Source organism: Dryas octopetala, chromosome 6 (genome assembly GCF_963921425.1).
Source record: "Dryas octopetala chromosome 6, drDryOcto1.1, whole genome shotgun sequence".
Lineage (NCBI taxonomy): Eukaryota > Viridiplantae > Streptophyta > Magnoliopsida > Rosales > Rosaceae > Dryas > Dryas octopetala.
In genome coordinates this window covers 3708257-3731176 of record NC_141371.1, presented here as the reverse complement: position 1 = coordinate 3731176, position 22920 = coordinate 3708257, and the positions used below count along the sequence as shown (strand labels likewise).

The 22920-nt window shown below is 39.3% G+C and overlaps 3 protein-coding genes across 4 annotated transcripts; 1 reads left to right on the top strand and 2 right to left on the bottom strand.

Moving 5' to 3' along the window:
* Positions 1-9: 9 nt before the first annotated feature.
* On the top strand, positions 10-3208 carry SCR (GRAS family transcription factor). The gene is made up of 2 exons (XM_086246468.1): positions 10-2197; positions 2550-3208. The coding sequence occupies exons 1-2, from the start codon at positions 222-224 to the stop codon at positions 3007-3009; spliced, it is 2436 nt and encodes an 811-aa protein (XP_086102594.1). The 5' UTR covers positions 10-221; the 3' UTR covers positions 3010-3208.
* A 213-nt stretch (positions 3209-3421) lies between these two features.
* On the bottom strand, positions 3422-9243 carry GAUT7 (galacturonosyltransferase 7). The gene is made up of 10 exons (XM_086246469.1): positions 8715-9243; positions 8547-8578; positions 8377-8436; positions 8224-8283; positions 6493-6574; positions 6350-6393; positions 5929-6227; positions 5260-5614; positions 4650-5177; positions 3422-4332 (listed from the first exon to the last, which is right to left on the bottom strand). Exons 1-10 carry the CDS (start codon positions 8872-8874, stop codon positions 4054-4056), a joined length of 1899 nt encoding a protein of 632 aa, XP_086102595.1. The 5' UTR covers positions 8875-9243; the 3' UTR covers positions 3422-4053.
* Positions 9244-10009: 766 nt separating this feature from the next.
* On the bottom strand, positions 10010-22483 carry LOC147281238 (Leucine-rich repeat protein kinase family protein). 2 transcript variants are annotated; one of them, XM_086246467.1, is made up of 19 exons: positions 22399-22483; positions 20845-20968; positions 20662-20733; positions 20393-20467; positions 20225-20296; positions 19978-20139; positions 19792-19866; positions 19638-19709; positions 19471-19542; positions 13298-13366; positions 13128-13202; positions 12943-13014; positions 12716-12850; positions 12146-12621; positions 11901-12050; positions 11642-11781; positions 11319-11538; positions 10973-11208; positions 10010-10849 (listed from the first exon to the last, which is right to left on the bottom strand). In XM_086246467.1, exons 1-19 carry the CDS (start codon positions 22481-22483, stop codon positions 10334-10336), a joined length of 2898 nt encoding a protein of 965 aa, XP_086102593.1. In that variant the 3' UTR covers positions 10010-10333. The 2 variants fall into 2 exon arrangements, with proteins under 2 accessions (XP_086102593.1, XP_086102592.1); XM_086246466.1 differs by lacking the exons at positions 19471-19542; positions 19638-19709; positions 19792-19866; ... (4 more) ...; positions 20845-20968; positions 22399-22483 and adding exons at positions 13465-13536; positions 13630-13701; positions 13777-13851; ... (4 more) ...; positions 14871-14994; positions 15346-15787 and having other exon boundaries at positions 10011-10849.
* Positions 22484-22920: the final 437 nt, after the last annotated feature.

Genomic DNA, 22920 nt, shown 5'->3' with positions numbered 1-22920 from the left:
TGTCTCAATCTTTACACCGTTATCTGTTTGGCTTCCCCTTCCTCTCTCTCTCTCTGCATATTATTATTATTCATAAGATCTGCACCTTCTTCTACCTCTTGATTCATCTTCTATGAAGAAGAGCAAACAACCCTCTTTCTTTTGCTCCTCAGTAATTAGTAGTACTAGTACTAAAAGGTCCTGGAGGGTCTCCATCTCCATTCAGAGACTTGATCTTAATCATGGCTGCTGCAGCTTGTGCTTTGCTGGGTGACATTAATGGCGATCATTTGAGTGGCAATGGTAGCAATCACAACACGAGTCCCTTGACAAGCACTACTAATTCCAACAGCCAAGGCAGCAGCATCGAGCAGCAACCCCCGCCTCCTCGCCAACAGCAGCAGCACCGCCAGTCCGAACAGGGATCCAAAATGGTAAGGAAGCGAACGGCCTCCGAGATTGAACAAGTCCAAACCACCACAACCACTTCTGATTATCTGAGGCTTTCCCGTCGAAGCAATATTAATTTGAACCCAAGTAATATTATGGGCTTGCGAGACAGCCAGCAGCAGACTCATCCAAACCCGATGTCCAACCACAAAGTGACGGCTAATCCCATTGCCAACTACTCCACTATGCTTTTACCAGTACCATCATCATCTTCCACAAATTTGACCACCCAGCTGACGTCAGGTGGTGGGGTTTTATCAACTGCTGCAGCTTCTTCCGTTGCCAACTGGGGTCCTATCGACCCACTGTCACTTCATCATCATCCTCATCCTCATCCTCATCATCATAATCAAACCCAGACCCCTACCCCTGCTGTTTGTGGGTTTTCGGGTCTGCCTTTGTTCCCACCCGAAAGAAGTCCTCCAAATCCTAGTACTACTACCATCACGGCTCCATCCATATCCACCACTGTATCCATGGATCAGGACAGCTCAGCAACGGCCTGGATCGACGGAATCATAAAGGACCTGATCCACACCTCCACCAACGTCTCCATTCCCCAGCTCATCCACAACGTCCGGGAAATCATCTTCCCTTGCAACCCCAGCCTCGCCGCCCTCCTCGAGTACCGACTCCGATCCATATCCGACCCGACTCCACCACCCGCTCCGATCCCATCCTTCCCCACCTCCACAATACCCGACAGAAGAAGATCAAGAGATCATCAGCCCTTGCAAATCCAACACCAACAACAACATGATCAAAGTGGTCCTGCAGGGCTCAAACTCAATCTCGACTCCGCCCTACATGACGTCACCATTTTCACCCCAACGGACTTGCAATGGGGAGGAGGAGGAGTGTGCGTACCACACCAACCCACCCCTACCCCTACGCCTACCTACAACAACAACGAAACCAACCCCCACCCTAACCCAAATCCTCCATCATTAAATCAGGTTCACGTGCAACAACAACTACAAGACAACACCCAAGAAAAATCTTCTCCTGCGGCGGAGACCACCACACCCGCGACCACCGCAGTCCTAATTCGAGAGAAAAAAGAAGAGATGCGCCAGCAGAAGAGAGATGAAGAGGGGTTGCACTTGCTGACTCTCCTCCTCCAATGCGCCGAAGCCGTCTCGGCCGATAACTTGGACGAGGCCACCAAAATGCTTCTCGAGATTTCGGAGCTGTCCACGCCTTTCGGGACGTCGGCGCAGCGCGTGGCGGCGTACTTCTCGGAGGCAATGTCGGCGAGGCTGGTCAGCTCCTGCCTCGGCATCTACGCGTCGCTGCCGCCTTCTTCCGTTCCCATCAGCCACACGCAGAAATTAGTCTCCGCCTTCCAAGTCTTCAACGGCATTAGCCCGTTCGTGAAGTTCTCGCACTTCACAGCCAACCAGGCGATCCAGGAAGCGTTTGAGAGAGAAGAACGAGTGCACATCATAGATCTCGACATCATGCAAGGGCTCCAGTGGCCCGGTCTCTTCCACATCCTCGCGTCCAGGCCCGGCGGGCCGCCCTACGTTCGGCTCACGGGCCTGGGCACCTCCATGGAGGCCCTCGAGGCCACCGGGAAACGCCTCTCCGATTTTGCAGACAAATTAGGGCTTCCTTTTGAATTCTGTCCGTTGGCGGAGAAGGTCGGGAATTTGGACCCGGAGAGGCTCAACGTCAGCAAGAGGGAGGCCGTGGCCGTCCATTGGTTGCAACATTCGCTTTACGACGTCACCGGTTCCGATGCCAATACGCTCTGGCTTTTGCAGAGGTAACAACAAATTCCAAGTTGGTTTGTTTTGCATTGCATTGCACTGTTTGGTGTCTAGCTTTGATCGAGGTTGCTAATCAAATCAAACTCTAATCAGCAAGCTAGCGCTGACTAACTAATAAACAATAATGTGGAGATGATGATCAGTTAATTTCGATCAATCACCTTTTCAGATATAGTAACCGTTGTCACTATATGTAATATTTCTTGTTGCAAAAAAAGTCACCAATCTTTTTCCACGTAATGTACTTTGGTAGCCTGTAGCTATAGAGTAGGCTAAACATTCATTATTGAAGCTATTGTGATTTGATGTATCATTCCATGTGTATTTTTTAATTTATATATATTCCAGATTGTCACCAAAAGTAGTAACGGTGGTGGAACAAGACTTGAGCCACGCGGGTTCGTTCTTAGGGAGGTTCGTGGAGGCGATCCACTACTACTCGGCGCTGTTCGACTCGCTGGGGGCGAGCTACGGGGAGGAGAGCGAGGAGAGACACGAGGTGGAGCAGCAGCTGCTCTCCCGGGAGATCCGCAACGTTCTGGCGGTGGGAGGCCCGTCGAGGACTGGGGAGGTCAAGTTCCACAACTGGCGGGACAAGTTCCAGCAGAGCGGCTTCAGAGGCATCTCTCTGGCCGGCAACGCCGCCACGCAAGCCACCTTGCTTCTTGGGATGTTCCCTTCTGATGGGTACACCCTCGTGGAAGACAATGGGACTCTCAAGCTTGGTTGGAAAGACCTCTGCTTGCTCACTGCTTCTGCTTGGAGGCCACCTTTTCATGCTACTGTCACTCCCAACCTTCACTATTGATCTTAGAGTTAGTCTGCTAGCCTACTGGGTTTCACTGTATTATCTCTCTAGTAGTGTCCGTACGTATCTCACTCTAACTTGCTCCATATTTTTTAATTGAAATCTCTCTATTTGGGCATTTTGGAACGAGTTCGGCTTTGGAGTCTGGTATTTGGGCCTCACCCAGGCCCATGTGGGTTTGGAGTCTTGGTGGTGATTGCCATCAAGGTTAGTTTGGAGGCTCCCTCCTCCCTTTTTCCTTTTTAGTTTTTACCCCTAGAGAAAACCCAGCAGTTTTGAATTGAGACTTGAGAACAAAATAATGTCTATACCCAAGTAGCAGCAGTAAAAGCCAAAAGCCAAGGAATATCACAAGTCACAACTTTTTTCCATTTTTGAATCAAAGCTAGTCTAAGACAAGAAGAGAAGGGGAAGATGAAAGCCGCAACTTTGGCAGTGCTAATTGAATTGATATGTTTCAGAACAACAAATTGATACAAGAAATAAAGAAATTTAGTCCATTGAAATCGCCTAAGGATAACAAAAGTTTAAACTAAAATACAACCTCAAAAAGAAGAATGATTTCTCTGAAAGGCACAAGATTGCTTGCTCTCTCAGCCAACATTCATTTAATATGAACACGAATGGTAATTGAATCTCATTGGACAAACAAACAATAGCCACCCTTCCTGTGTACACAATTATTTGCACAGCTTTCCACTTGAGCAAAAAAATGTCTTGATATCATATTCCTCCTCCCTGGATTGTCCATCAAATCACTGTTCGTTTGCCTAATGCTGGTAACTCGGAACTTTAGCTGCCACCCGGGAGCTCCATCCTTCTGCTCTTCCAGAAAGAAAATTAAATTTTCCAAGTACTTTTATTTACCAAAAAATTACAACTGTGTTTGTGAAACTCAGCGCGGCTATCACTTCATCAACCCAATATGTTTTGGAAGCTTGATAAAAAATTCTCAGCACCCACATAGTAGACATCCATCTGTTAATGCTTCTCGAGCCCCATGTTTCAGAGAACCTCTAGCAGTAAACAAGGACAATCAGCACATTATGAATTCACATTGCAGTCACTCAAGAACTGTTCTTCTTGGGTCATAAATTTCTTCCAAAAATCTTTATATTTTGGGATCCCTAACTCAAGCCAAGGTTTCATGTTTCCATTATAGTGCAACACTGCAGATTTCTTTATTGCATCGACATCTATATTATAGTCATGACCTAGTCCAGAGATAGCCCAAGAACCATCAAGAGCATAAATCAAGTCTTGAAAGGTAAGCAAGCTTGCACGCAGTGCAACGGCTTCATGTCGTCCGTCTTGTGTGCTCACCTGCCCAGGCAGATGGGAAAGCAAATAAATTAGAAAAATCTGAATGGCTCACAGATAGTAGTTTTAGCAAAATAAAGGCTTGAACAAAAAATGCAGAAACTGTTTTGAATGACAATAACATTCACAAAAGTTGTTGTAACACAATGACATAAGCACACAACTAAAAGGGAAGAATGGATCAAGCATTCAATCCTGAAATACTGAATAGAAATAATTGTACTAGCTTCCTTTTATTTTTTCTTGTTTTCTTCTCTTTTAAAGTAATGTTCAATAATTGTACTGAGTAGAATATTAGATAAACTTACAATGTCACTCACCTCCTTTACAATCCTTCGGTAAGTTTCAGTGAGATCAAGATCTCTCCACTTAACCAGATCAATCACATTCAATCCAGACATCCAAGCACATGAATTTTTATTGAAACTGTTCCCACCAAGATAGCTCTTCAGCATACTCAACTTCACTGAGCAGAACTGCACAGCAGCATTAACTTTCCCTTCCATGTTGAGGCTCCATAGTGCAGACAAGTCCTGCTGGACAACAACATCATCATCCAGAACCATAACTTTCTTCAAATTCTGGAATATCTCAGGGAGAAGAAAGTGCGAATGAGAAAAAGTAGATAAGTATTCTGTTCTATGGGCAAAAGGTTGATTATCAATGCTTTGGCTAACACGAAACTCCACAGGCAATGACAAATGTAATTTGCGGTTGTCCAGCTTAAGGTGCTCCATGTTTAACACCTGAACTGTGGCTTCCTTATAAGTATTTCTAAAGAACCACAGCTTCATTGCGTAGTAATTCTGTTCATCTGTCAGCACATGAAAAACCAGTTTCCCACTTTCCTGAAACATTACAAATTAGTTAATCAGTGTCAAAAGTACTAGAACTCAGCAAAGTATGCATGGAAGAATGTATAAAACATACTTTTGCATGCATGACAGTTGAGTTGATTACAACTGCTGATGCAAGTACATTAGTGGAGAATATGACATAGTGGTGCAATGCAGGATCAATGTATATGGCAGCCAGAGCCTCCATATCATCAAAAGGAGATCTGAAATATTCCACAGTCAGTCTCATAGTAAGGCAGTGGATACTCTTTGGCATAGTCTGGACGGCGAGTTGGTAGAGGAAGACACTTTGTTTCATGTGGAAAGTAGCTTCATCCTCAGTCATATCAAATATTTGTCTCAATTTCTTGTCAACATTACTACACTCCACATGGAATGATTTGGCTCTGGCTATCACAGCTTGCATCCTTTGTAGCTTCTTGTCAATCCTGATGAAACAATTGCAATTGTGCTTAGAATGTTGGGCAAGGCAGAAACATTGTCAGCTATTACTAGAAGTTTATGAAAACCAATAAAAGGACTCTCGTAGAACAAATTCGAATAGCAGCATGAATTTCCTGAAATAAAGAATAAATGATGAAAATTCATGTACTTTATGAGGTGGATGCAACAGCCAATCTCAGCCAGTACAAAATGTCAATTGTCAGTAGCATATACGTGTCATAGTAAAAATCTTTATCTTATTTTTGGTTCTCATTGATGATGGAAAATGAAGAAATACTGACAAGTTGCCACAACTTACTGTGGTGGAAGATCAACATCTGTAGTACTTTCACTAAGAACACGCTCAAACTCTTGAATATTTTGTTTCATTTCACGAGACAACTTATCCTGTGATTGAAGTTTTGCAATACTAGGAAAATATGCTCTTGCCACAAATAGTTGATCCTTCAATCTCTTCACCATAGAATCCTTCATGTCTTCTCTATGCTCATTACGCCAAAGGCAGTAGCTCCCATATTTCAGCTCACATGATTTTCCACTTTCAACACCGCCTTTTGCATAATCAATTATTTCAACTGTGCCACCAGCTTTAGAGTTCTGTCACAAAATTTCCAATTAAACAGAACATCAGACAATAGCTATGCAAGAACAAGAAATAGATAGCATGTTAATAAGATTTCAAAAAAAAAAAAAAAAAAAAAAGACTGTTGAATGTATACATTTTTTATGGAAGGTGATTGCAGATGAGACAGGGCAGGAAGTCCTGTAATTATTTGAAAAAGAAAATCCAAGTTAATATTGATGAAGTAGCAAGCAAAAACAATATTCTCAAACCTTTCAAAACATTGAGCTAATAACATACCTTTTCCTTGCTCCTTGTCATGCAGGGCACCCAGATTTTTGGTTTTATTTTCAGCTTGATGTGAAATATTCTCTAGTATATCCTAGCACAAAAGAATAAAAGGTAGTGAAAACAATCAGGTCACTCATGACTTTAGATGCATGCATCACATCACTTAAAATCATTAAGCTTGTATGTCCACCCCAAGAAAAACTGGAAATCTTAAAATGAATGTCCAAATTGATGTCGTTAGAAATAATAAATTGAATACAATGCTCATCATAGATTGTGATGTACATTATATACCAAAAATAAAATATAAAAAAATTGCTGCAATTGCCTACAGGTCTTTATTGGCAAACAAATCAAAGTCAAGAATTGATTCATATATCACAGATTAGTGAAAAGCTGCCTTCCCAAACCACCTGCACCTTAATAGGTGGGTGCCTCCAAGATATGAATGCTTTTAATTAGGAAGCAACTATGGTAGACAGGGAAGAGAAGTGAAACATATAGAACCAGAAATGGAGAAATTTTGGTTGGAAGTGGAGGGAGGTTTAACCAGTATGGTAAATAATAAAGATATAACTTCTTCACTGCAAAACTTTGATTTGTGATTTTAAAGACGAATTAAATGTCAACTTTACTTCATAGATAAAAGCAAATTCGTATGTTCCATAGCAATGGAACCATCGCACTTTGTTTTCAGCATTTCTAAGGTACACATATGCTACAGCACTTGTAATATGGGTATAAATTAAAAATAATTCATCCTTAAACACTTATCATGTTTAGTGAATGAAAAAATTCAGTTGTACTTGTCCTTATCCAAAAGTTAGTGTCTAGTACTAACAGAAGAGTTTATTGCTCAAGCTCCCTTATTAAAAATACCTAAAGCACATCCTATTGAAGAACTCTAGATGTGTATAGATTTACTAAGGGTAGAGATAAAGATATTAATATGTAGTTCATTATGATGATGAGCAGACAGTTACAAAGACGCAAGGGAGAATAAGGCAATTTTCCATAATAATGTCTAGTTCTGTTGGTTTTTTTTTTTGGGACAAATGTTAGGGACATTATCCAGCTAGGACATGAACCTTGAAACTTACCATCAACCCTTTAATCTAAGGGAGGAGATGCCACTAGACCCAAATCACATTGGCCCAATAATCCAGTTACTGGATCTAGCCAATGCCTAAAAATATATAAAGCAAAATCAATGAGACTCGTTATTGTGCTGAATAAAAGGGTGGAATAACGAGTTCTCACATATTTCAGAGCTTATTTGTATTATAGTTGTACCGGAGGACCATCTCACCTCAAAAAACAGTTCTTAGATGACTAAGGTAGATGAGAAAGTTGATGAATAACACAGGTGCAAGCAGCAGGCATGCAGCCAGCCTTACCAGTAGGAACAGATGCCGTTAACTTCTTGCCAACACCTTAACATTAATAATTAAGACTTCCTTGCATTACTACTCTTAAGTAGGCTAACAAATTCCTATTAGAATTCAACTTTAAATATGTTAAAAGAATTTTAACATGAAATCATTGGCCTTATCAATAAATGCTATATATTTCAGTAAGTTATCAAAAGCTAAGTGACGATTCATCAACAAGCTCATTTTTCATGTAACTAGTTAAGCATTGTAATCATGAAACATAAAACTAATCAATTGCAGAGTAAAAGAATGGAAGTATTTGTACAGGAAAAAAAAAATGTAAGTATTCAGTCAATATGAAATGAACCTTTGAAAGGGTTGGTGCAAATTGTCTCACAAGATCATCTACATGGCTTGAACGATCCCCCTGCAAGAAATCAAAGCATCATTAAATGATACGACACAGTAATAACAATAAATAATACAAACAATGTGTTTCTGTTTATGAATTGTATAGTACCCCGGACAGATTAGAAGCATCTCTGATAATGATTGATGTATCATATCCTCCAAGAGCATTCTGATTAACCCATTCAAAAAAAAAAAAAAAAAAGACAATGAAGATGAACACCCAGAAAGTGGGAATTAGAAATTAATGCTAAACTAACAAAAGCAGGCTCTGGTTCTTACTGAAGGCGAATGCTGGTGTTCGGACCCATATCCTGCATATTGTGAACAAAATACAAAAGGGTGGAGATGAGTTAGAGATCCAGACTACCATTGCAAAATTGATTGCAATGTAAATCGGATCTGAGACAGAAAGAGAAACAGATCTAAGTGAGTGAGTGAGTGAGTTACCGGTAGAGCCAGAGTGGAAGCCATTGTGAAGGCCGAGAAGGAAGATGAGAGGAACGAGCATGGAAAGGAAAACGAGGCCCAAAACTCCAATCACCAACCCTTTCCATCTCCTCTTCCCAGCCGAATAACCAACACCGCCACCCCCAACCCCGCTTTTCATTTCTCTCCTTCCTAATATGATATCATTCCATCGACGATTTCAACCACCCGCCACAACAAATCTCCACAATTTCTTCTTCTTCTGATTCTTCTTCTTCTATTTCCTCTGCTTCTTCTTGTTGTTGTATTGTTGTCGTTACCAAATGCGAACTCTTCTCGGTCCCATCAACAGCGACTGAAACGCTCTTCTTCTTCCTTGGCATGTATCATTATCTGCCTGACTGCGATTCGATTGATTATGATTCCTACTTTAACAGAAAACTGTGGATTGTCCCTGTGAAAAAGGGTGGGGTGGGAAGAGCTACCAATACCTGAATACCATACTCGTTTTTGATCAAACCTTCACCTTCGGTTAATGCTTTTTGTTTGTTATTATTCCTTTCTTTTCTTTGGGTCAGATCCACTCACACATTGTGAGGATATCACTCGTGACTGGACTCCTCTCTTTTTTGAAAAATTAATAATTAATTAATTTTATTTCCCTTTTCGTATACAATACTATTCATGTACCATCATCATATTATAATGCCATTTTCATTCCTTATTAATTTCTATATTCCAGGTTTCATATGCCACCAGAAACAAAATCTCCGTTGCCTTGAACGCTCTCCTAGCTAGATTTTCAATTGATAAACTAGTCTTTATCATTCAATTTTATTAATTCATACAATAAAATGGTCTCTATCATTCCATTTTTTATATATCTATTATGAGTTTTATGCAATATATGTTAGTAATATCCAGTAGTAAGAGAGAGAGGTTATCTTACAAATACTGATAAGAATGCTAAATTTGTATTTTAAATGATGTAATAGTATTTCATTTATTCATATATAACTCACTCCAACTTTCATTTATTTCATGAATAAAACATTGAGACATGTAATGACACATCATTTGAATTTTAAATTTTAAATTTTTAACTTTATTATCTTATATTTGAGCTCAAACGATTGTAAAAGAGTCTTAGAGATAAAAGTTGTTTTAATCATACATTTGGTGTGGTCAGGTATCAAATGGACTTATAATCATGGAATCCAATTAGATTATAGATTATAAATTCATAATTCTAGTTTTCCACTTTGAACAGGATAAATCTACTAATTCTTTGATTGCAATAAAAATATATCGAACTGAGAAATAAAGGGAAATCTATTTTGGGAAAGTAGTGAAAGAGCGAAGCCATCTTACCAAGACTTGTAAGCATGTTACATTTCAGGAATAAGCCACTAGAAAACATTGTAAAAGGTATTACATTTCTATTTTTTTTTTTTTTGGCCGGGGGTATTACATTTCTATTCAAAGATTGGATGAAGGCACTACTATATATAACACTTTATATATATGTATTATTTTCCTACTATTTTTTTTTGGCCACTATTTTCCTACTATATATAGATAGGGAAAGGTACAAAAGAAGAAATAATATTTATAAGCAAGAAACTCTGCTGCACTGCTTGCTACTTGGGTTCGATTTTTGCCGAAACCGTGTATCCACCACTATATTCAAAGGCATCAATAGTGTCACTCACTTCCTTTTTTGGCAAGCTGGCATCGTTGTATGGATGCTTAAGAGCACCTTTTGAAGCTCCAAAGTCTGTGGCAGATGAAGATGCTGATGTGGAGTTTGTGTTCACCCCATCATTCTGCAAAATGGTTTCAATAGCCTTCACAAGGTCACTCATTGTGGGACGATCTGCAGCTGATTCTTCAAGGCATTGCATGGCCAAATCCAAAAACCTCCCAAACCCAATAAGAGTTCCTGTGTTTCTAATGCTTCTATCCATTAACTCCCTCAATCCATAATGCTCTTCATCATTCTTGTTCATTGCCATTCGTACCTCCCGGACAATGTACTTTCCCTTCTCAATTGGTTGCTTAGCAGTTATCAGTTCAAGCATAACTACTCCAAAGCTGTATACATCGCTCTTCTCAGTTAATTGTTGAGTCATGTAGTATTCAGGATCCAGATATCCCTGCAAACAAGCAGCAACTTATAATAAAAACTCAGGAATTATTGTGTCACTACAGGCCTGGACTTATATGTCATGTCTCTGTTAATTGGTTATCTACGTACTAATGATAACTATAAAACCTACCAGTGTGCCTTTGACCTGAGTTGAAACATGCCCTTTGCCACTGTCAGCAACCAGCTTGGACAAGCCAAAATCTGCAACCTTTGCTGTTAAATGTTCATCTAATAGAATATTGGTGGACTTAACATCTCTATGAATTATAGGAGGATTTGCAAGCTCATGTAGGTAAGCTAGTCCTCTTGCCGAGCCAAGAGTGATGCGGAGTCTCCTCTTCCAATCAAGATGAATACCAGATCTCCCTGCAAATCATATTTAAACAAATTAAGCTTATTGTTAAATAGGTGTCCTATTATTAAAAAGCTATGTTTATGCACATATGAAATAGCTGAAAGTAAAATCTAAGACTAACCTGACAAGCTTTCCCTAAGTGTTCCATTAGGCATAAATTCATAAACCAGCATCTGTTCTCCTTGCTCAAAACAAAATCCCACAAGACCAACAACATTTTTGTGATGAACTCGCGAGAGCAACTCAATTTCAGTCTTGAACTCAAGGCCACCCTGCATTGATCCTTGCTGAGCTCTTTTGATTGCCACTACGTGTCCATCAGATAGCATTCCCCGGTAAACCTACAGATAACCAACCAAAATGAAAAAAAAAAGAAAAAGATCCTTAAGCAATACTAACCTGAAGCAGAATTTCAAGATGCTAGTAAAATAGTTGAATATTTACCTTGCCATAGCCACCAGATCCTATCTCATTACTGTCGGAGAAATTATTGGTGCACTTCTTAAGCTCATCATATGAAAACCATCTTGCTCCTTTTAATTGGGGTGCACCCCCACTATCTTTTCCGCTTGGTGCCCAGGATGCTGGAAGATAGAGAAGAGTAGTGATATAAGCCAACAAATTTCTAATCTTGCACCTTTCAAACATACTGATGCAAGAATTTCAGTCTACCCAATTATTAACAAGAGCAATGACTAATTACCAAATGGTTTGCTTAATCCAATGGCTCTTTCTGCACGTTTCTTTTGTCGAATGGCATATATTCCTACTCCCACAAGGCCCAGAACCAGAAAGGAGCAACCAATTGCTATCCCAACAACAACGCCTTTGCTAATAGAATTCCCATGTGTGCCTGAAACAATTTGGATTTTCTACTCAGTTTGATCAATTTTCTAATGCACTGAAACAGTGTATTAGTATATGTAATAACAATGTGATTCAAATTACCAGGAAAAGCATAAGGGGCTGCAATAAAGAAATAGGGTCCAAACTCTTTAGGTGGCTTGTAAGTTTGATTGCTCAATTTAAAACCAATCCTCAGAACCTCTGACCTATTAAAATGCGTTCCTGTAGCTGGAAAGAGTGCCAGTTGTATTTGAAGATAGTCATCAATGTTGAAGAAAAGGTTTTGAAGAGAAACTGAACCGGGATTGAGGCCAAGTTTCTCCCACAGGCTCATCTCTAGTAAGTGAAACAGAGTCACATTTGACAATTCCCTGAATGTGGGTGCTCTGAAATACAATGTTCCTTCTAAAGGATATGCACATTGACAACTCTGAGGGCTGAGCTTCTGATCCGGGGGGCATGTAGTGCTCCCACAATTGTCGCTAGTAGAATAAGGTTTTGTATTTGATTGCTGAGCCACACAGGAAGGAAGACCTGCTATGCCATTGGTATTGTTGCACACAGGGTTCCCTATAAGTCTGCAATATGTAAAAGTGATAACTAAGAGTGATCGTCTGGGGAAAATACCCAATATTATTAAAAATAAAGATCAAGGCCCATGAACTGTCTCACATTAATGTAATTTTGTCTTCATAACCCAGAGTTACTTTGGAAATCTGATTGTTCTCCAGATCAACAAGCTGCAGTTGTTGACTGATGCTATCACCCATATTCAATGTATCGTTAAATGCATTGTCTTTCAGTTTCCTGTCAAGAGTAGGAAAAATATGAATGGCCAGTTTCCTAAAATTACAGTAAAAACATGATGCTTTCTCAGTATTCATCTCCTTCGAACTTACACTTGCTGTAATTGTGAAAGGCTGAAAAGCTTATCTGGCACAGGCCCTTGAAGTGATCCAAATTCTAGAACCCTGGGCGCCATAACAATAGAGAATTTCAACAAAAGATATCAATAAAGTTTTCAGAGTTTCCTTTTCTAAGAATTGTTAATAATGCATTTTTATGTAACCTCCTAAGGACTTACAGAGTGGTGAGTGAGGGTAAGGTTGAGAACCAACGTGGAGCTTCTGATGGGTCAAATGAGTTGTTACTGAGGTCTCTGAAAGTAAAATCATTAGGATTTGTCAGTACAACAGAATAACAACTTGCAGGAAAATTGATGTTGAAATTGACAGATCCATGCTATCTACTCACACATAATTGAGGGAACTCATTCCAGTTAAGTCAGGGAAAGGCCCTGTCAACTTGTTGTGGGCCAAATTTCTGGAAGAGAATATAAAATCATGTAAAAGCTGGATCAACCATCAATAAGATTATGGTAAAAGAACATCAGAGAATCCTCTTAGAAAATGGATACTCACAATTCATTGATACTCGTAAGGTTGCTGATATATGAGGGGACACCTCCACTCAGAGCATTTCTATCAAGCCGACTGTTGCAAACAAGAACGTTTTGAGTCCAATCATTGTCAAGAAGAAGATACATATAAGTGGAATAAAAATAAAGTCAAGGTGGTTTTACTCACAGAACCTCAAGAGTCTGAACAAGTCCTACTGTTGATGGAATACTCCCAGTAAGTCTATTTCCATCAAACAACCTGCATTTGAAGAATGACAAGCAGTTAGATGAATAAAAATATAGAACATAAAACTGATAGATGGGATCAACTTACACGTGTATCAATACCATCTCAGAGCTGAAAATTTGGGCTGGAATGGGACCTGAAAGCTGGTTCTTGTTCAAATGGCTGCATGTTCATATAATCAATTTAATGGTTATGAAATATGCAGTGGCATAATCCCAAATAAAAAGTTCTGTTTTCACAATGGAGAAGAGTTGGGAAGTGGAAAAATACTCACAAGTGTTTAGCCTTCAAGAGGCGGTCTAAGCCTGAGGACAAGGTGGTTGAAATTGGGAGAGGTCCACTCAACTGATTGTCTGCTAGGTCCAGCCAGTAGAGTTTGGAGAGTTTACCCAAAGAAGGAGGTATTCTACCAGTGAAGTTGTTTGAATTCAGAGCCCTGAGAGGAACCAAAGATTTATATAAAATTGGGAAAAGAAAAACTCATATTGGTGTATGCACTAACAGTATGATCATCGTTCTAATTCTTACAAGAAAGATAGCTCTTCAAGATTGCCCAATTCATCTGGAATATTACCACTGAAGCTGCAGCCAGCTAGGATCCTATAACATGAAAATAGTTGTATATAAATATAAAAATTTATGTATCATATATAAAATTCAAAAGGTAAAATATATATTATATATAAATATGAAAATTGCTTGCTTCTTTGTTCTTACAGGATATTTAACTTTTTCAGTTTCCCGAATCCTTGAGAGAGAGGACCTGTGAGGCCATGGTTGGAGGAAAGGTCCCTGCACAATGTTAATGTTTCAGCTTCAACAAAGAAGGATGCCATGCTAATCAAGAATGAGTGGCATCAAAATATCTGACAGTGCAAAAGAAATATGATTCAATGTGTATGCCTACATCTTAGATCTGTTGCATATGGATATGGTTCAATTTGTAATATGCTGCAAAGTTATGCTGGTAAAAAAAAAAGGAACAATCATACTCACAAGGATTTTAATTCAGTGAGTCCCCCGATGTCGCTAATCTGCCCTTCCAGGCCCATGGTTGATAATCCCCTGCACATAAACGCAGAAGAGGCGCGTGGTAATTAATATTTTGCTTAAGAAAGAAAGTGATCATTGCCCATAATATAAGAATCACATCAAATTTTAAAGATTAGGACAATACTCACAATGCAGTCACCCTTGAATCGTTGCAGGTGACTCCATCCCAGTGCGATCCACAGGGATCTTTTGACTTGTACCAGCTGGGTGGCAAATTTTTCAATGTCTCCTTCAAGGACTGGAGTACGGCAGCTGGACCGACACACATATAAATCAATCAACTACCTTAAAGAGAGAGTTTGTAGACATAATAATGTGCAAGATGTTCATCGATCTTACAATCAAAGTTTGTAGCCAAAACTGTAAGAACAATTTGCATTTGACCTAAATCAAATGGACTAATAACTTAATTTGCATGCACAAACACATGAGAGAACAGGATGATTAACCTGATATGGCAAAATCTTTCCTAAGTCAGCGGCTATGACAAAATCTTTCCTAGTTTACATATATAGGCCTAAAGTAAAAAATACAAAAACCCCAATTTCCTATTAACTAGGAGATGAAACTATGACCAATAAGCATTGATATTTAAGACCATACCATCATTGGGGTCTGTAGAGGAGATCATGTGAATCCCTGCAGAGCAGAAAGCCAGAAAGAGCAGCAACCTCATGGTTGCCATGGTCCTCCAGCTGATATGGAATATGTGATGGAGCAAATCAAGAAGAATGGATGGTTCTATAGGTATCTGGGCAACCACTGGGACATTTTTCTATTTACCCACAGAAGTCAAAAGCACCCACCAACGACTTCCCTCCACACCCTTCCACGATTGCAACTACACAGCTCTTGATTTTTATTGAATAAATGAGGCCTGGACTTCATGCATGGACATGTACATGTGCCCACTAATTAAGAACCAATTAATGTTTGCTTGTTGCTTATGTCTGAGCAAAGAAAGCAACTTGGTGAGATGGGTTTGGTTTTTTGTCAACTCTGTGTGAAAAAAAAATACCTGCAGGCACGCACAGAAAAAGAAGGAAAAAGCTTTGGGGTGGCCCTTTGTAGCTTCTTTTAAATGATTAGCCTTGTCTTAGAAGCCAAACTTGGTCTCCTTGGCCTTCCCTCCACTAGTGAGAGAGAAATTAGAGAGAGAAGAACCCACCAGCCGAAGCCATCATAACTCCCAACAACATCTCTGTCATAATCATAAAAGTGAGACGTTTTACCGTTTCCTCCGCCCGCCCGCGCGATCCAAGACGACAAAGGCAATAAAACAAAACACCTTGCCAACAACCCTCAACCCAAGCTCGCATCTTTGAATGGGTACAAACCCAAATTGCTGAATATACGCTAATTACTTTGATAATTACTGCAACTTGCATAGTTATTCAATGGGGACAGTTGGGCTATAGGTGGAAATGGGTCCCACAAGCTGACATGAAAATTTAAGCGCACGGGAGGCTGGGACCGATTCCTTCTTCCTCCTATGATCGATTGTCAGGTTGAATTTTTTTTTATTCATTTTCGTAAGAAATGGATAACATCAAATCAAATCAAACTTTGTAAGTTTGTAACTAATCCATAAATTTAATGCTTTTCTTTTTTGGCATTTTTGCCTTGTGGTGAGTGGTGACGGGTGAGGCCTTTTTGTATCGGTGGTAGGGTCTTTTTCCTTTCTTTTCTTAATGATCAAGCATTTTACTGCGGATGAGATTCCCAACGATTGTTGCAAAAGGAAAATTTTGATTCAACGAGAAAATTTTCAAGGTGCAACAATTTCTAAAACCCTAATTTTATTCTGGAAAACATAAGGTGTCAAAGAGTTGACTAAGTTTAAAGTGTGCCTAAGTTTAAAGTGTGCCTTCCCCGCTCTCCTTGGTCAAAACAAAAACAAAGCATTTCTATTTTTTATGACAAGGAGCCAAGTAGCTAGAGGTCCAATAAACAAGAATTGTCATGCGTCTTCTTAGGTAGGGGGCAAAGCTTGGAGGCTTGTATGATTAACAGCACGTGAGAATGTTCGCATGTTCCCACTTGTTGCTGAGCCTAGGTAGTGCTCGATTTTAATTTGTCGATTTTTATATTAAATTTTAAATCTAAAATATTATCGAGACTATCTTAGGTAGGGGTGGGTCGGTGTCGGTAACCGAACCGCCAGCCACATACCGTCGACCGACCGACAAGGGTCGAAATGGGCAAAACGCCAACCGCTGCCGCCACCGACTCTGTCGGTGAACCGACTGTCGGTGAAACCGCAAGTGACGGTCAGATCGGTTCGAAATGGATCCAAACCGACCAGCTTTCTGTTTGGGTGTGGCTGTGCGATGGTTGCAGGACTTGCAGGTTGAAGAAGAAGAAGAAGCTGCAGCGGCATCTGAGGTTGTCCATCGCGGCGACGGCATCTGAGGTTGTCCATCGCAGCGGCGAGGTTGCAGCAGTCGAAGAAGAAAGGTCGTCCATCTCGGCGGCGAGGTTGCAGGTTGAAGAAGAAGAAGAAGTTGCTGCGCGCCAGAAACTAGGAGAGGAAAAAAAAGAGAAACCAGGAGAGGAGAAGAAACAGAAGGGGATAAAGGCTCCATAGCACCAAAGAGATAGGCGGCTTTCTCTTTATTTTCTGCTTTTGATGAATGAAATTTTAGTCTTATACAAACAAGAGCAAGAAAACACACTAGTGAAGCCTGTTTTCACTAACCCAATAATACTTTTTCGGGTTAATATAACATTAGTGAAGTCCACTAACGCTTGGCACGGTATAGTAGTTAAACGACGACGTTTGGAGGATTCCACTCATCTCTCCGGCTCCAGCTCTGCTCCCAAAACCCCAAAACCAGAGGACTAAAACACTAGAGAAATAGAGACCAAAAAGAGTAAAAATTTGAAGAATGCAATCTTCACGAATCCTAAGCAATGTTTTGTGCAAGAAAAACTCAAATTTTCTCTTCTCTCTCTCTGGGTATTGTTACAATGACTGTCACCTTGCTTCATCACTGTACCGCTCGATCTTCACCACGACGCACCTAGATAACTCATGGATGAACAAGATCAAAGGTGTCTTCACAGGAAATAAGACCTCCCCAGAAGAACCCAAGCTCAGCTCTGATTCATTGACGCTCTTTCGTATGTCAATTAAGCTCTGGGTCGGTCGGTGCGGTTTACCGACGGTGTGGGGGTTTAGAAGCCGCCTCCGCCTCCGCCCCCTGTCGGATCGGTTAGAAAACCGCAACCAATGCGTCGGCTCTCGTCGGAGCGGTTGCTGGGCGGATCGGTCGCGTCGATTTTCGGGTGCGGTTCGGTTATAGCGGTATTCCGACCCACCCCTAATCTTAGGTGTTGGGACTTGGGAGAATACAAAAACCTTTGACTTTTTAAAGTTAACCACTTGGCCTGAGGTATTGCAGAACTTTTCAAGGTTTGATTTCATAATAGAGGCTTCCCCATATAAAATCGGATCATATGTGCAATTGTGCAAAGAATAAATGGGAATAGGAGCCTTGATCTGACAACTTTCATAGGTTTATAATGGCTTTCTAGCACTTCATTGGGAATTAGATGAGACAAAATTTTCAATGCATAGATGATCCCCTTACTTTACTACATTCTTTTGGAGACAAATAGAGTTGAATAATTTACCAATTACAAAGTTGACTTGGAAATTAAATGAAGTTACACAGCCCATGAGGAGTTTTAGAATCCTCTTTTATTTCAAATCCTGACTTTTCTAGTAAAGCTATTAATTTTGACCATTTCATCATCCCCACTTTGCACCATCTTCCACAAGTTGGCCAAAAGCTCTCATTTTCACCATTTATTTTCTTGTAGTTTGTGGCGGAACCTGACAGTAAGAAGCACGTGAGATACCATGGGTGCTGTTGCACACAGGGTTCCCTGCAAGTCTGCAATATGTAAAGTAACAACAAAGAGTGATGGTCAGGAAAAATAACACAATATTAAAAAAAAAAAATCAAGAACAAGGCCCATGAACTGTCTCACATTAATGTATTATTGTATTCATAACTCAGAGTTACTTTGGAAATCTGATTGTTCTGCAGATCAACAAGCTGCAGTTGTGGGCTGATGTTATCACCCATGTTCAATGTTTCATTAAATGCATTGTCTTTCAGTTTCCTGTCAAGAGTTAGAAAAAGATGAATGTCAAGTTTCCTAAAATTACAGTAGAAACTTAATGAGTTCTTCAGTGTTCTCCTTAGAACTTACACTTGCCGTAGTTGTGGAAGGCTGAAAAGCTTATCTGGCACATACCCTTGTAGTGATCCAAATTCTATAGCCCTGGGTGCAATTACAGTAGAGAATTTTAACAAAAGATTTCAATAAAATTTTCAGAGTTCCCTTTTCTAAGACTTGTAAAGAGATACAAAGAAACTATTATGTAACCACCTAAGGACTTACAAAGTGGTTAGTGAGGGTACGGTTGAGAACCAAAGTGGAGCTTCTGATGGGTCAAATGAGTTGTTACTAAGGTCTCTGAAAAGTAAAATCATTAAGATTCATCACCACAACAGAAGAACAATTTGCAGGAAAATTGAAAATGGAAATGACAGCTCCATGCCATCTACTCACGCATAATTGAGGGAATTCATTCCACTTAAGTCAGGTAAAGGGCCCGTTAACATGTTGCTTGCCAAATTTCTGGTAGAGAATATAAAACCAATAAGATTATGGTAAAAAAGAATTAGAGCATCCTCTTACCAAAAGGATACTCACAATTCATTGAGATTCGTAAGGTTGTTTAGATTTGAGGGCACATTTCCCGTCAGAGCATTTCTTTCAAGCCGACTGTTGCAAACAAGAATGTTTGTTGTCCAATAATTGTCAAAGAGGCAGATACTTGTAAGTGCAAGAAAAATAAAAACAAGGTGGTTTTTACTCACAGAACCTCAAGAGTCTGAACAAGTCCTAGTGTTACTGGAATACTCCCAGTAAATCTATTTCCATCCAACAATCTGCAGTTGAAGAATGGCAAGCAGTTAGATGAATAAAAATGCAGAGCATATCATCTTAGAGCTAATGAAATGATCAACTTACACGTGTATCAGTGCCATCTCAGAGCTGAAAAGTTTGGGTGGAATGAGACCTGAAAGCTGGTTCTTGTTCAAATGGCTGCATTTTCATAAAATTAGTTTAATGTTTCTGCAATATGCAGGAGTAAAATCCCTATTAAAATTTCATTTTTGACAATGGAGAAGAGTTGGGAAATGGAAAAATACTCACAAGTGTTTAGCCTTCAAGAGGCGGTCTAAGCCCGGGGACGAGGTGGTTGAAATTGGGAGAGGTCCACTCAACTGATTGTCTGCCAGGTCCAGCCAGTAGAGTTTGGAGAGTTTACCCAAAGAAGGAGGTATTCTACCACTGAAGTTGTTTGAATTCAGAGCCCTGAGAACCAAAGATTTACATAAAGTTGGGAAAAACTCATATTGACTTTGAACACAAAAAGCATAATTAGTAGTCCAATTCTTACAAGAAGGCTAGCTCTGTAAGATTGCCAAATTCATCTGGAATATTACCACTGAAGCTGCAGCCAGCTAGGATCCTAAAAATGACAAGAGTCATGTATGTTCATTCAATATAACAACTTTTAAGTTGCATATACAAAGTTCAAAAGTTGGAAATATGAAATTGTTCTTACATGACATTTAAGTTTTCCAAATCCCCTAATCGTGGAGAGAGAGGACCCGTGAGGCCACCGTTGAATGATAGGTCCCTGTGAAATGTTAATGTTTCAGCTTCAATAAAGAATGATGCCGTGCTAATCAAGTTTGAGTGACATCAAAATAACTGATACAAAAAAAATATTTATTTATTTATTTTTATATGTATGTTACTTACTAAATCTGTTTCATGGACAAAATATGCTGCAAACGTAATGCTGGTACAAAGAGGAACAAACATACTCACAAGGATCTTAATTCAGTGAGTCCCCCGATGTCACCATTAAGTTCCCCTTTCAGGCTCATGGTTGATAGTCCCCTGCACATAAAAGCAGAAGAGGTGCTAGTTAAAATTGTTGAAGAAAGAAAGTGGTCATTTGCCCATAATACAAGGATCACATCATATTTTAAAGATTCGGACAATACTCACAATGCAGTCACCCTTGAATTGGTGCAGGTGACTCCATCCCAGCGAAAATCACAGGGATCATTTGAGTTTTCCCAGCTTGGTGGTGTATTTTGCCAGGACACCTTCAAGGATTGGAGTATCGCAGCTGGACCGACACACTTATTACTTATAAATCAATCAACTACCTTAAAGAGAGAGATTGCAGACATTTATGTGCAGGGATGTTCATTTATAATCAAAGTTTAGCTAAGGATTTAATAAAAATTTGAACTAGACCTAGATTAAATGGACTAATAACTAAGATGCACAGACATGAGAACATTGTGATTATCATGATAGGCTTAATTATCGATTTACCACCCAAAACTATAACTCATTCCCACTTTACCACCTGAAAGTTTTTTTGTCCCAGATTACCACCTGTAACTTACACCCGTGTCCCATTTTAACTTTTTCCGTCAACAATTCCTTTAATGCTGACGTGGCGTGCTGGATGTGCGCCACGTGTCACATCTTTTTTTGTATTTTTGTATTTTTTTGTATTTTTCTATTTTTATAAACTTTGAAAATTAATTAAAAATAGCTCTGAGCTTAGAAAAATACACGAAAAATTCCTACTGACTTGTCTTGACTAGTACTAATTTACTATGGGGTCAAAATGCCAATTTTCCCTCTAAAAATTTCAAAAAAATTTGGAAAGTCTAAATTTATTTCTAGAAAATTAAAATACTCTAGACTCTTTGGAAATTTATAGAATAATCTCCTGAACTCTAAAAAATATGAGGTCTGCACCGTTAGTCTTCTAAAAACTAACAATACCTTTCTTGTGAACACTTGTTACCCAAAAGACCTCTCGGTCTTAGAGGAAAATAAAATTCCCTATAAAATAAATTCTAGAAAAATTCTAGAATTTCTGTAAAGTCTCAAAATAATTCTCTAAAACAGGCTTTTGGTAATTTTTCAAAATATTTTTGAGAATTTGTCCAAGAGTTTACGAAAATTCTAGAATTTTTTCTAGAATTTATTTAATAGAGGAAAATTTATTTTAATTTTTTAGAAATAAATTTGGACTTTCTAATTTTTTTTGGAAATTTTTAGAGGGCAAATTGGTAATTTAACCTTATAGTAAATTAGTGCTAGTCAAGACGAGTCCGTAGAAATTTTTCGTATATTTTTCTGAGTTCGGAGCTATTTTTAATTAATTTTCAAAGTTTATAAAAATAAAAAAATGCGAAAAATAAAAAAAGATGTGACACGTGGCGCACATCTAGCGCGCCACGTCAGCATTAACGGCCAGATCGTCAGCATTAACGGAATTGTTGACGGAACAAGGTAAAATGGGATACGGATGTAAGTTACAGGTGGTAATATGGAAAAAAAAAACTTTCAGGTGGTAAAGTGGGAATGAGTTACAGTTTTTTGTGGTAAATCGATAATTAAGCCTATCATGATATGGCAAACTCTTTCCCAGTTTTCATAATCAAAAACCCAAAATTCACATTACTTAGTAGATGAATATCAGAATATATATATATATATATGAACATTAAACACTGATATTTAGGAGTACTATACCATCATTGGGGTCCGTAACAGAGAAGATCAAGTGAATCCCTGCAAAGTAGAATGCCAGAAAGAGCAGCAACCTTATGGTTGCCATGGTCCCCCAATTGATATGAAATAATATGATGAAGCAAATCAAGATAACTATATATAGGTATCCATATATCTTCTCGATGGGCTAATCAGCTAGCTAGCAATTCCTATTGAATGAGGACTCGTGAACGGCATGCATATATATATATATATATATGCATGGCACGTACATGTGCTCACTAAATAGTTTACCAGAATGCTTATTTCTGAGCAATTAAGGAAGCTAGCTGAGTCAATTAATTAGATACAAACAAAGTAGACGTACCTTTTACCGTTTCCTCCGCCCGCACAATCCAATAAGCAACAACTCTCTCATCATCTCACGTTTTTTGAATGAGTTCAAACAAAAGGCTCTCGCGGTGGAAACAATGAGTTTTACATAATTACCTTTGGGAGGGTAATGCCAATATAGCATATAAATGTTATCGCTGCAATGTTAGC

What these genes read in the sequence shown, in the direction of transcription:
- SCR (XM_086246468.1), top strand. Translation starts at nt 222, where the DNA reads ATGGCTGCTGCAGCTTGTGCTTTGCTGGGTGACATTAATGGCGATCAT. An exon ending in ACGCTCTGGCTTTTGCAGAG is followed by an intron (nt 2,198 to 2,549) that starts GTAACAACAAAT and finishes TATATATTCCAG; the next exon opens with ATTGTCACCAAAAGTAGTAA.
- GAUT7 (XM_086246469.1), bottom strand. Translation starts at nt 8,874, where the DNA reads ATGAAAAGCGGGGTTGGGGGTGGCGGTGTTGGTTATTCGGCTGGGAAG. An exon ending in ATGCTTCTAATCTGTCCGGG is followed by an intron (nt 8,284 to 8,376) that starts GTACTATACAAT and finishes GATTTCTTGCAG; the next exon opens with GGGGATCGTTCAAGCCATGT. An exon ending in AATCACCTTCCATAAAAAAT is followed by an intron (nt 6,228 to 6,349) that starts GTATACATTCAA and finishes ATTTTGTGACAG; the next exon opens with AACTCTAAAGCTGGTGGCAC.
- LOC147281238 (XM_086246467.1), bottom strand. Translation starts at nt 22,483, where the DNA reads ATGGCAACCATAAGGTTGCTGCTCTTTCTGGCATTCTACTTTGCAGGG. An exon ending in GAGATGGCACTGATACACGT is followed by an intron (nt 19,710 to 19,791) that starts GTAAGTTGATCA and finishes CTTCAACTGCAG; the next exon opens with ATTGTTGGATGGAAATAGAT. An exon ending in TGGATTAAGCAAACCATTTG is followed by an intron (nt 11,782 to 11,900) that starts GTAATTAGTCAT and finishes TCTATCTTCCAG; the next exon opens with CATCCTGGGCACCAAGCGGA.